The sequence below is a fragment of the Chelon labrosus genome, assembly GCF_963514085.1.
Source record: "Chelon labrosus genome assembly, chromosome: 13".
NCBI lineage: Eukaryota > Metazoa > Chordata > Actinopteri > Mugiliformes > Mugilidae > Chelon > Chelon labrosus.
Genome location: NC_140346.1, coordinates 28,961,371 through 28,974,475, shown reverse-complemented (window position 1 = coordinate 28,974,475; position 13,105 = coordinate 28,961,371). Strand labels below are relative to the sequence as shown.

The window sequence follows — 13,105 nt, the reverse complement described above, 5'->3', positions numbered from 1 at the left end:
ACAACACTACTAACTCTCAAAGCAACTAACACCAACAACAGCAACAAACCAACCTACTCTGCAAAGAAACATTCAAATTAACACCACTAAATAGGTATAGGATATCCGGGATATCCCTGAACACATTTGATCCCACCAGGTGATTCACACGACAAACCGAACCCCTCAGGTGATTCGTTTGCCCGCTGAAGCACTTGAACTGCTTCGAACGTCACTCAAGTGCTTCAAATGTCACTAGTCACGTGACTGAACCACGCTTCGGCACAGTGGCTCAATACAATTGCTTCATGAGCGACTGCGCGTGTGTCGGAGCCTCAAGTGTCAGAGGACCATCACTAGCTCTCAAACAAGTTGGGCATAACACTAGTGAAAACAGTCCTGCAGTAGATCTAGTCTCCATGAAGGTTCTGGTGTTCAGCTTTAGTTTCCAATCACTGACAGATGTTGATTCAACTGGGTTTCCATTTAGTAGAACTATTGATTCGTAGCTTGTTCCTAACCTGACCAATGATGACATGTTTAGTCGCACGTCGTCATTCCATCGCTGGTTATCTAGGTGGTGTCCAGCAAACAACGTGGCCTTCATTGACAATTGGCACACTTTCTGGGGAAAGCCTGGTCTGATTAGGCGAGATGGCATCCACCCAACTTTAGCGGGTGCTGCTCTCATCTCTAGGAATATGGCCGATTTTATTAACCCCCCGAAACCATGACAACCCAGAGTTCAGACCAGGAGGCGGAGTTGTAGTCTTACACACTTCTCTGCCGCTTCTCTAGGACTGTCTCACACCCTAAACTCTATCAACTCTATAGATGTTCTGTCTGCTCCCAGATTATTTAAACCAAAAAACAACAAAAGAGGAGTTACTCATAGGAACCTGATACAAATCAGTACAAGTTCATTGGTAGAACAGAAGAATAGGAAAATTAAATGTGGTCTTTTAAATGTCAGATCTCTCTCATCTAAATCTCTTTTAGTGAATGGTCTGATAACTGATCATCAGATTGATCTATTTAGTTTGACTGAAACATGGCTACAGGATGATGAATATGTTAGTTTAAATGAGTCTACTCCACCCAGTCATAGTAATTATCATATTCCTAGAAGCACAGGTAGAGGAGGAGGAGTGGCAGCAATCTTCCACTCTGATTTATCTATTAATCCTAGACCTAAGGAGAGCTTTAATTCGTTTGAAAGTCTTACTCTTAGTCTTCCCCATCCAGACCAGAAAATACAAAAACCAATTCTTTTTGTTGTGGTGTATCGCCCACCTGCTCCTTATTCTGAGTTTTTAGCTGAATTCTCTGAGTTTTTATGTGATTTAGTTCTTAGAACAGATAAAGTCATTATAGTAGGTGACTTTAACATCCATGTTGATGTTGTCAGTGACAGCCTTAGCTCCTCATTTACATCATTTTTAGATTCAATTGGCTTTTCTCAGAATGTAAACGGATCAACTCACAGTTTTAATCACACCTTAGATCTTGTCCTAACATATGGCATAGAAACTGAAGGTTTAACAGTATTTACTCATAACCCTCTTTTGTCTGATCATTTCCTCATAACCTTTGAATTTGCAATAATGGATTACACAGGAACTGAAAAGACATTTCATTACAGTAGATGTTTATCTGATGATATAAAGAATTAATTCCTTCTTTATTTACCTCAGTGCCATGTACCAATGTTGTGGACGACAGCAACCACAATTTAACCCCTGCACTAATAGATTATTTTGTCGATGGCACTGCAGCATCGCTTAGTTCAACTTTAAACTTAGTTGCTCCTCTGAAAAAGAAGGTCATAAATAGGAGGAGGCTAGCTCCATGGTATAATTCACAGTTGCGCTGTTTAAAACAGGCAGCCCGAAAGCTAGAAAGAATTTGGCATTCCACTAATTCTGAAGAAGCTCGCATAGCCTGGAAAGATAGTTTAACAACTTATAAAAAAGCTCTCAGTAGTATTAGAACAGCATATTATTCATCATTAATAGAAGAAAACAAGAACAACCCCAGATTTCTTTTCAGCACTGTAGCCAGGCTGACAAAGAGCCACAGCTCTGTTGAGCCATCTATTCCTTTAGCCCTCAGTAGTAATGACTTCATCAGCTTCTTTACTAATAAAATTGTCGGCATTAGAGAAGATATTCAAGGCATCCTTCCAACAGCTGTTAAAGATGCAAGTACAGCGACATTAGAAACTTTTGTAAGACCTTATCAATATCTGGAATCCTTCTCTCCAGTAGATCTTCTTGAGCTCTCTTCAACAATTACAGCATCTAAACCATCAACCTGTCTTCTAGATCCAATCCCAACTAAATTGCTCAAAGAAGTTTTTCCATTAATTAACACCTCCATATTGAACCAGATAAATTTATCTTTATTAACAGGATATGTGCCTCAGTCTTTTAAGATTGCTGTAATTAAGCCCTTACTCAAGAAAGCCACTCTAGATCCAGATGTTTTAGCCAACTATAGACCAATCTCCAACCTTCCCTTTATTTCCAAAATTCTAGAAAAAGTTGTTGCTAATCAGTTGTGTGACCACTTAAACAAGAATGGTCTGTTTGAAGAGTTTCAGTCAGGTTTTAGAGTTCATCATAGTACAGAAACAGCTCTGGTTAAAGTTACCAATGATCTCCTCATGGCTTCAGACAGTGGACTTGTCTCTATACTTGTTCTGCTAGATCTTAGTGCTGCATTCGACACTATTGATCATAATATTTTACTACAGAGACTTGAAAGTGAGGTCAAGATTAAAGGAACTGCATTAGACTGGTTTGAATCCTATCTATCTGACAGATTCCAGTTTGTCCATGTCAATAATGATTCCTCTACTTATACAAAAGTAAGTTATGGAGTTCCTCAGGGTTCTGTGCTAGGACCAATACTCTTCACGTTATACATGTTGCCATTAGGCAAGATTATTAGAAAACATGGCATAAACTTTCATTGCTATGCAGACGACACCCAGCTATATTTATCTATGAAACCAGATGAAACTAATCAGTTGGTTAAACTCCAAGCATGCCTTAAAGACATAAAGGCTTGGATGACCTGTAATTTCCTACTCTTAAACTCAGACAAAACAGAAGTTATTGTATTCTGTCCTAAGCATCTCAGAGATTCATTATCTAATCACATGGTGTCTTTGGATGGCATTACCTTGGCCTCCAGTACTACTGTAAAAAACCTTGGTGTTATATTTGATGAGGATATGTCCTTTAAATGTCACATAAAGCAAGTGACCAGGACTGCCTTCTTTCACCTGCGTAATATCGTCAAAATTAGGAACATCCTGTCTCAGAGTGATGCTGAAAAACTAGTTCATGCATTTGTGTCGTCCAGACTGGATTACTGTAATTCATTACTGTCTGGCTCCAAATAGCTCTTTAAAAAGCCTCCAGTTGATTCAAAATGCCGCAGCAAGAGCATTGACAGGAATTAGCAAGAGAGATCATATTACTCCAGTTTTAGCTTCTCTTCACTGGCTCCCTTTAAAGCAGGGGTCACCAAACTTTTTTCTCTGGGGGCCACATTATCGTTCCTGACTGTGATGGGGGGCCGGGGCCTGGTCAGCTATATAACATAGAATTGTATGACCCAGACCAAAATGACCACCAGCATTGTGTAGTAGAGATTAGTAGCCTGGCACAGCCATCCCCACTACTATATCCACATAACTATATCAACACTTGATTCCTGGCACATATTTGTTTATCTTTACTAGTGTTTTGCAAAAGTAGTAATCGAGTCTTCACACTTTGTTTTAATTTGCAATACCACAGGTATTCCATTTATTTATTTTGTAATAAAGATAAAGATTATAGGTAGGCCTGTTGATATTATTAATAATATTAATAATAATTGTGTGCAGCACTTAAGGTCAAATAAACAGGCCTATAAAATAAATAAAAGAATAAAAAAACAAACATTGAAATTATAATAACATGAGTAATAGAACAACTAGCCAGCTCTTATGCCTATCCAGGTGGGCATGTTCAGTAGACATTATTTAGGACCTAAATAATATTGCTAGCCATTTTGCTGTCCTGAACACTGGCAGTTCTCTGCGCATACGTTGTCTGTCACTACTTGATCTCGAGCAGTACCGCAGTACCGCTTGATCTCGAGCAGCCCCACCAGCAGGGGGTGCTGCACCCCAAAAATGTATTTACCCAAAAATAAATACACGAAATAAAGTGAAAAGTGGGGAAAAAAAGAAAATGCTAAAAGTTAAAACTGGAAACACTAATAACTATAAATTGTCGCAGTCTGATCAGCGCCAACCCGGAGAGGAAGGCCACATTTGGAGTTGTGTGATGCAGGCGGTAAGTCACGTTTCTTTTTCAAATGCTGCAACCGCGCAGCACGACGCCTTTACGCAAGGTTCAGCACCACAGTTACACGGACAAATTGTTTACTGTTGCCAAAGTGATCAGCACCATGAACAGTTACACGGACTCTGTGACACATTGTTTGTTCTGGTTCCACTATGTGTATGTAATATATTGTTTTGTGCAAGTTAAGATTTTTGGACGCTTAATTAATGTGGCCGAGGCTCCGGGTTCATTGTCATTACAAACCTAGGACCAATCAGCTCTGAATTATCTTTGAATTAAAAGTTCCTTTCGGTTTTCGATTGAGAACTGATCTCATGTCTTGCGTTTCATGATTTTCTCTTTATTTCTAATAATGAGATTCATATCAGTGTGTATACTACATGTAGGCTACACATGCTTCACTTGTATCATTGTGTATTTTCTGGGTGCTTCGTGAATGAATAACGCTGTTGACTATGTGTCACCGCTGCACGTAACAATATTGCCATGGTGTCCCACACAGCAAAAGGATGTATGGCGGCTTCCGGAACGGACCCGCGAAACGGACCCGTATCGGGGTCCAGATGCACTCAGGAACAGATCCGCTACGAAGGCAGATCGCGGATCCGCCGTGGCTCCGCGCTGCATCCGCGATTAAAGCCTCACCTCCGCCGCGGGTCCGTTTGGGACCCGCAAATTGATACATACCGCGGACCCGCAGCGGACTCATAAAGGCTCATCCGGCCCGGGTCCGTTTTGGACCCGTTTATCTCATTTTCAAAATCCCTTCTGTTCTTGTTGTAGGATAAACTAAACATTTTTATTAATGTATCGAGTTGCAGCGCCGAGCTTTTTTTTTCTCAGCACCCCCTGCTGAGAATATGTTCCCGCGGCTATGATCTCGAGCATGTGATGAAAATATCAATTTTTAACTGAAAAAATCAACAGAATACCAGATGCAGGCATGCTATTATTTTCCAAAAAGCAATTAAAAAAAATAGGCCATGACGACTTTTGGGGATTGCCTCATAGGGCTGGTTCAAGTGGTGGGGGGCAGAGGGGCTGGGGGGCCGGTCAAAGGGGGGTGGCGGGCCGGAGTCGGCCCGCGGGCCCTAGTTTGGTGACCCATGCTTTAAAGTCTAGAATAGAATTTAAAATCCTCCTCCTTACATACAAGGCCCTTGAAGGCCTAGCTCCATCGTATCTTAAAGACCTTATTGTACCATATCATCCCAACAGATCACTTCGGTCTGAAAGTGCAGGCCTACTTGTGGTTCCTAGAATTTCAAAAAGTAGAATGGGAGGTAGAGCTTTCAGCTATCAGGCTCCTCTCCTGTGGAACCAGCTCCCAGTTTGGGTTCGGGAGGCAGACACTCTCTCTATTTTTAAGGTCAGGCTTAAGACTTTCCTTTTTGATCAGGCTTATAGTTAGGGCTGGACTAAACCATCCCTTAGTTATGCTGCTATAGGCCTAGGCTGCTGGGGGACGATGCACCAAACACATGTCCTCCTTCTTTCTTCTCTCTCCTCTCTCGCATCCTCCACTTTCTTTTCTCTGGCACAGAGCTCTTACCCTCTAATTTCCTACACTGTAAACAATTTTCCTGTAAAATAACAGTAAAGAGCTGGCAGCACAGACGCCAGCAGTATACCGTTATTTTAACGGTATTTAAACGTAAAATACTTTACGGTATTAGTCTGTAAACCATAAAAACAGTATATTCCTGTATTTCTATAATTTACAGTAAAGAGCTGGCAGCAAAGACGCCAGCAATATACTGTAATTTTACAGTTGTAGTCTGTAAACCAGACATACAGTATATTTCTGTATTCATACTGTTATTATACAGTCTATTACAGGAAAAATAAATGCTGCATATTTCTGTGATTATTTGGAAATTAAAATAATATTTTGTTTAGGTTGTTACTTTGTAGACAGTGCCTGTCTACAGTAAACAAACAATTTCAACCTGACCCTAAGCCTGGATTCAAGTGTCTCTCCACTGAAAAAATAAAAAACTTGGATCAACTTAAAAAAATTGAGGTAATCGATCACACGAAATATCTGACATTAACTCAAAGCAAATAATTTTATTTCGTTTAACCTGAAAAGTTTAACTCCATGCAACCACTAATTAAAGGTTGGAGCAATCTAATTGTTTTTAGGTTGGAGCATAACTATTTTAGGTTGTCTCAAATAAAAAAGTAATGGTTGTCATTATTTGAAATGTATAGTAAATCAAATTTTAAAAAATTGCTTTCAATACATTTTGATCAGTGACTACTCAGAACACTTTCCTTAAGAACACATTCATATTTATTGTTCCATAAATTGACAACACTGAACATGTGTTTAAAATCTATTTAGATAAACAGTCTTCTTCAGCTGAACACCAGAAACGAGACTATTGATGTCATCAGAAGACAAATCATGGAGCTGCAATAGTAGCTCAACTCCTAAGACATCATGCCAGGACATACATTTTCTTATTCAGATGTAAGCCTTATTATCAACTAAACACAAAAGCTGTTGCAACTGAGGGCAACTCGTTCAGGACCTCTGTTCCTTCGATGACAGTCTTAATGTCTTTGTGTGGATGGAGAGGATCCTCTTTCTCAGTGATAAAGATCGCCATGGTTTGCTGCAGCTCTTCAACCTCATTTTCCTGCATTAAAAAGAAAGAAGAAGAAAAAAAAGACATGTTATTGTTTCAGAAATCTCCAGATTTCATGTTAGATCATAATGTCCTTATGACATTGTAAATAGAACTTACCACAAGCAATGATCACTGGCAGGAGCTTCCAAATGCACATGGTTGCACAGCAGAAACACGACTGATTAGTGGCTGCTTCCCTTAAGTTGAAAGAGAATACATTATTTAGTTTTTAAGTTAGCCATCAAGTGTGTTAGCTACTAACATGATGCACAAATTACCCAACTTTTAACATAAACAGATATACTTTATTTTATGATTTTAGGGAAGGTACTTTTCTACCACATGTAAATTCAGTGTAACATATTAACATTACCAGCAAGAACTAGCTGGGCCTTGTAATATTATGGCTGATAAATACTGAACACATGATAATTAGGAGGGTGAATAAAAGATCACAGATGCCCTTATGCTATTGACAGCAGAAATAACCATCAGTCAAGTTTGCAGCTTGAACCTGGGGATTAACTAACGTTACCACATGTCAAGTGTCAAAAACACAACAACAACAAAAAACTTTGGAGGGTTAACCCCCTTCCTGACAAGCTAGCATGTCATGGTTGGTACTATCTTCAATAGCTTTAACACAGAGCACTTTAAGACAGTAATGTCAGCTCTTCGCGCCACTGTTAACAATTAAAAACACTAAGCAGAGCAAACGCATTTTAAGGTACGAACATAACATTAGCTGTAACGTTAACTAACTTAAACGTGATAACTTTAGCTACCATCAATGCCGCCACAAAATAACATTACGTTTACAAATTATTGCTTTTATTTCTTAGTTAGCTAGAGAACTGTGATAACATAACCCACCCACGACCAGAGGACGACTAACGTAAGTTAACTTTATAGTTTGAATGAAGAATGCTAACGTTAGCGCTATCTTAACGTTAGCATTTATAAACTATCAAGCGGGAGTGCTGAGATTACGGCCAGAGTCAAGGCCAGTCAGGTATACTTGGAAACAACGTTAACGGTAGACAAAGTTTAATGTTTTTACCTTAACAGTATCATTGTTGCTCGTTGTGTTCTTCTGTGTCGCAGCCTGGATCGAGGGTCTGTTGGAGTGAACCGACCACCGCCCACTGATTGTTCAGTGACAGACGTTTTTTTTTTAACTCCTTTATTTGGACGTAAACAGGTCAGAGAGCGGGATCTCAAACTCAACAATGCGCATGTGCAAATCGTGCTTAATCGAAAAATACTGTAGTGTGCTGTAATTTAAAACATCATCATACTGTTTGGGGCCTCTGTCCTGTTGCTCCAAGTTAAGCAGCCCACAATGCATTGCTGACTACAGTACTAAGCTGTTTAACACGAAAACAGTATTTTAATGCTGAAAATTGGCTGTAAATTTACAGCAATTGCTTACAGTGTATATACTACTAGTCATACAATTCTGTGCTATTACTATGTAGAATGTTTACTGCTGTGTGTGTCCCACCCCCCTTCCCCCCCTTCCCCCCTCTTCCCCCCTCTTCTTGTGAGTATCTCTGGCCTGGAGTGGTGTGTTTCCTGTGGAGCTCTATACTACATCTGTTGTCGTGGTCTCATCAGCCTGCCCAGTCTTCATGGAATCCTGCAGTTATCCACTCCTACCTGAATGAACAATTCTCCAACCTGCCTGTGATTCCTCTTACATTTTCAAACTGTCATGTAACATCATCAGTTTGTATCATAAGATTCCACGTGTACACATTAGTCAGATATGTGTATCTATGACAGATGTATGTTTATCTTGCTGTTCTCTTCTCTTCTCTCTTTGCTGTTCTCTTCTCTCTTTCTTCTGTCTGTACCCGGCTGGCCTTAGGCAGATGGTCCCTCCATATGAGCTGGTTCTGGTTCTGGTTCTGCTCGAGGTTTCTTCCTGTTAAAAGGGAGTTTTTCCTTGCCACCGTTGCCTTCAGGCTTGCTCTGGGGGTTTCAGGCCGGGTTTTTGTAAAGCGTCTTGAGACGATTTGTATTGTTATTGACGCTATATAAATAAAATTGAATTGAATTGAATTAAACATGGATCATCTCCTCAAACCTCAACCTCCATCCTCCACAATGATCATCCAGGTGAATCACCACCTTTCTGATGCTGCTTCAACTTCAACATTATTTAGAGGGTTTATCTACAATTAAATATCCACATTTGAAACCTTTTACATGACCTGGCCTCAAAGACACTGAGCAACAACTAAGCCTCAATACAACGACAAAAAGACGATAAACAGATCAATAATAGTTTTTATAATTATAGGATGAACAAATGAACTCCTAATGTGTGCATTATCCATGAATGTGCCACATGCTGAAGTGTCCTTGAGCAAGATACTGAACATGGCCTTGGCTCTGGTGTATGAATGTGTGAGTGCTTGTGTGAGTGAATGGGTAGATGTGACTGTAAAGTGCTTTGAGGACCAACAGGTAGAAAGGCGCTAAATAAAACAAGACCATTTACCGTTTACCATCATCATCAGTTACTTTATTTAGGAGGAGTCATCTGATCTCAACATGTCCAGAAACACAGCTGCGCAGCGTGGTGAAGACTTGTCGACTGCATGTGACAGCTGTTGATGTTTTATCAGGACGTTGACGACGTTTACATTAGAGGAAACCAGACTGAGAAGCAGAATGACCAACATCTATCAGTGTCATGTCCAGACGTCCTCCCGTCCTCACAACCATCCAACTAACAATATAAAGAACATATTCCACAGTATTCAGGTGTTAATAAGTCTAACTACTTATTGGCACAATGAGCTTGAAATATAAACCTTTTACCTTTATCCCCACACCCATCACCCCAGGAAATACAACCAAATGAAATATAAAGAGATAAACAATCACAAAATAAAACCATAAATGAAACGACCCCCACCGGAGTAAAAAGAGACAATTTAATATTAATGATGGTTTTGATTCGTGTATTTTAGGTCATAAATGTAGAATCTAAAGAAAGAGACTGACAGAGAAATAAAAAGATCTTTAGCTTTTCAAAAATCGTGGCAGCAATTGTTGTTGATGTGTTGTTAAGATGATGTTGGCACATCTTTAACACATGGTAAATGAACACACTAACATGCTAACAGCACGCTAACCATGCTAACAACATGCTAACAGCTTCTTCTCTGAGCTGTTTATCTTTCATACAGACATGGTGAGTTCAGGACCTCAGGATGTTGATTCCCTTCACGCCGACACACACCATCTCCTGCAGCTTCTCCAGAGGAAACCTTAAAATCTCATGATTATTGTGGACATTGTAGTCCTGGGTCTTCTTGGTCGTCTCTATGAGATCGAGCATCCAGGAGAACTCGTTCTGAACGACGGTCGGAACGTCTCGTTGAATGTTTCTCCAGTTGGTCGCCTGAGGATGAGAAACAGATGACCTTTAACCTTCCTGTCTCCTCCCTCTGGTTCATGGTGATGTTCTTTTACTCTAGAAAGGAGCTTGTCTTCTTTAGTTAGACTTTGACTTAAAAACTACTATAAACTTTATTCATCCACAAGGGAAATTGCTTGGTCACAGTAGCAATAATACTCTTAAGAACCACGGATAAAAGAAAGATTAAATAAGATAAAATAAAATAAAATAAAACTGGTGGATTCTTATAATATTGCTATGTCTCAGTTTTTCTGTTTTTCTATCAGAAATAAAGTTTTACTTCATGTAATTGTTTGAAATGAACGTAGATGGTTCCTCACTATGTTCTCTTGACGTAAAATGCACGTTTACTGGTTTCACTGAATATTACGTCTCGTATTCAAATGTGTAGCTTCAAATATGATGAAGCTCAGGACGTGCTAAACATCTGCCCTTCATGTGTCATTCCTTATATCACCTTCGTCAACTACAAATGTGCAACACAGAATTAAGTGAAAACCATTAAATAATATGAAATAATTTCAATAAACGTTGGCATATATCAGTCATAATCCATGAAGATAAATACCTCTGATCTTAAATACAGTCAAGGAATGAACAGTTTAAATCAATTACATCTAATTTTAAATAAAATGGCAAAAGAAATAGTAGTAATAACTTTGTGGTCATGAGTTTAAATGAACTAAACTAAAACAGTGTAATTAGGTTTTATATTTCAGCTTTATAATAGCTTAACATGAACAGGGTCAATATTAAACCTGTTCATTGTTAGAAAACTCTAAAATAAACTTGACTTTGTTTACATTTTGTAGTAAACTGATCACTGACTTTATAGATGAAGAAATCCAGAGCTTCTACATCACAGGTGACCAGAAGAGTTGGAACTTCATCAGGAAGACCTGCACAAAAACAGAAGAAGAAGAAACTTTATTTAAGATATAAAAACTTTAAGAGTCATTAAGAATGTTCTTCACCTCTCAAAACATCAGATGATGTTCACACAAGTCCTGAAAGTAGGCAAAGAGAACCCAACCAAACACATGAAAAACAAATATTAGACTAAATGAGTCAATATTACATATCAGAGAGGAGCTCCTCCAGGATTAAATCAGAGTCCATGTGTTCAGAAGTGTTTCCATCAATGTAAAGAGACTCAGGTGTGGTTCAGTTCCTGGTTTAATTTGAATAAATCAGGGATTTGTCTCAGTCTGATCTTCACAACACATGTTTGTGGACAAAGGAGCTTTCTGAGGAGCTCAGAGAAAGAGTTGTTGTTGCTCATCAGGCTGGAAAAGGTTCCAGAACCATCTCTAAAGAGTTTGGAACCCACAAATAATCCACAGTCAGACAGATTGAAGACGACTGTTCCCCTCCACAGGAGTGGTCCACCAACAAAGATCACTCCATAATAGTCTGAGAGGTCCCAGAGGAACCCAGGGGAACTTCTAAGCAGCTAAAGGCCTCTCTCACATTGGCTGATGTTAATGTTGATGAATCCACTGAACAACCATGGTGTGATGGACAAAGACACTGCTCTCCAAGAAGAACATTTCTAAACATCATGTGGACAAGACAGAAGACTATTGGGACAATGTTTAGTGGACAGATGAGACCAAAGTAGAATAGTTTGGTTTAAATGAGATGAACCAACGCTGCATCATTCCAGCATCAGAACCTCATCCCTCCATCAAACATTATAATGATGAAGGAAGCAGCTCTGTTCGTCTACCTCTACCTCTTCCCTGAACTTTAACTCAAACATATTTCAGGTTCTCTGTCCCTTCATCTCTTTCTGTTGATGAGATGAAGTCATGTCTTCATGTCTCAGTTCTTACCGTTCAAGGCGCTGACCAGCACGTAAACATTCTTCTTCACATCTGAGGAGACGTTAGAAACCTCCAGGACGTCCAGGAAGGAGGAGACGGTCTGATTCTGAGGACGCTCATACGTCCCTTTACTGAACTGATCCAGCTGTGAGGAGGACATCATCATCATCATCATCATCATCATCAGTATTATTATAAAAGTGTCTACTTCAACATTTAAAACTGTATTTTCTCACTGATCCAGGTTTAGCTCCAGGATCTAAACCAGACCAGATGTCAATCATCTCACCGTCTCCTCCAGCTCAGAGAGGTCGTCCTGGTTCTTCAGGACCTCACAGAGTTTCTTCAGCAGCTCACGACGGGTCGATTCAGGAAGATCTGCCAGCGGCTGCATTGTAGATAGTTTCATCTCCAACTCTGCAGGAAACAGATTCAAGTTTCAGCTCATATCAAACAACTACAGTTGATTTAAAACCAAGGTTTGGTCTACGGACGTTTGACGTTTTCTCATTTTGTCCAGTAAATGTTAAAAACATTCCATCTAAACATTAACAAGTAAAGCTTTGAGTTAAAGTTAAAATCTCCATTTTAACATTTAAACTAAGAACATGATGATAAACAGAAAGAAAGACTCTCAAACCTCTCATTGCAGAGAGTTCAGGATCAAGTTCCCCCTGAAAGACTGAGAACAGACGTCAAGATCAATAAATGATTCGGTCAAGATTTTACTGACTTTATACATGAAGACAGTAAAGATCAAAATAAAATGTCTAAATTGAAAAAAAGTTGAAACGACTTACCGCATACTAGCGCTCTCACCTGCATATCATCGTATTGGATTTCTGAATGAGATGAGAGAAGAAAAAC

At 39.4% G+C, this 13,105-nt stretch overlaps 1 protein-coding gene across 1 annotated transcript; it reads right to left on the bottom strand.

The window, feature by feature from the left end:
- Nucleotides 1–9,505: 9,505 nt before the first annotated feature.
- Nucleotides 9,506–12,961, bottom strand: LOC311498770 (uncharacterized protein). The gene is made up of 5 exons (XM_084559499.1): nucleotides 12,879–12,961; nucleotides 12,528–12,655; nucleotides 12,248–12,383; nucleotides 11,241–11,311; nucleotides 9,506–10,394 (listed from the first exon to the last, which is right to left on the bottom strand). The coding sequence occupies exons 1-5, from the start codon at nucleotides 12,883–12,885 to the stop codon at nucleotides 10,191–10,193; spliced, it is 546 nt and encodes a 181-aa protein (XP_084415625.1). The 5' UTR covers nucleotides 12,886–12,961; the 3' UTR covers nucleotides 9,506–10,190.
- Nucleotides 12,962–13,105: the final 144 nt, after the last annotated feature.

Excerpts from the sequence above, each read along its gene's own strand:
- LOC311498770 (XM_084559499.1), bottom strand. Across the intron at positions 12,384-12,527 it reads TCTCTGAGCTGGAGGAGACG|CTGGATCAGTTCAGTAAAGG; the intron begins GTGAGATGATTG and ends TCCTCCTCACAG. Across the intron at positions 10,395-11,240 it reads TGGATTTCTTCATCTATAAA|GCGACCAACTGGAGAAACAT; the intron begins GTCAGTGATCAG and ends TCTCATCCTCAG.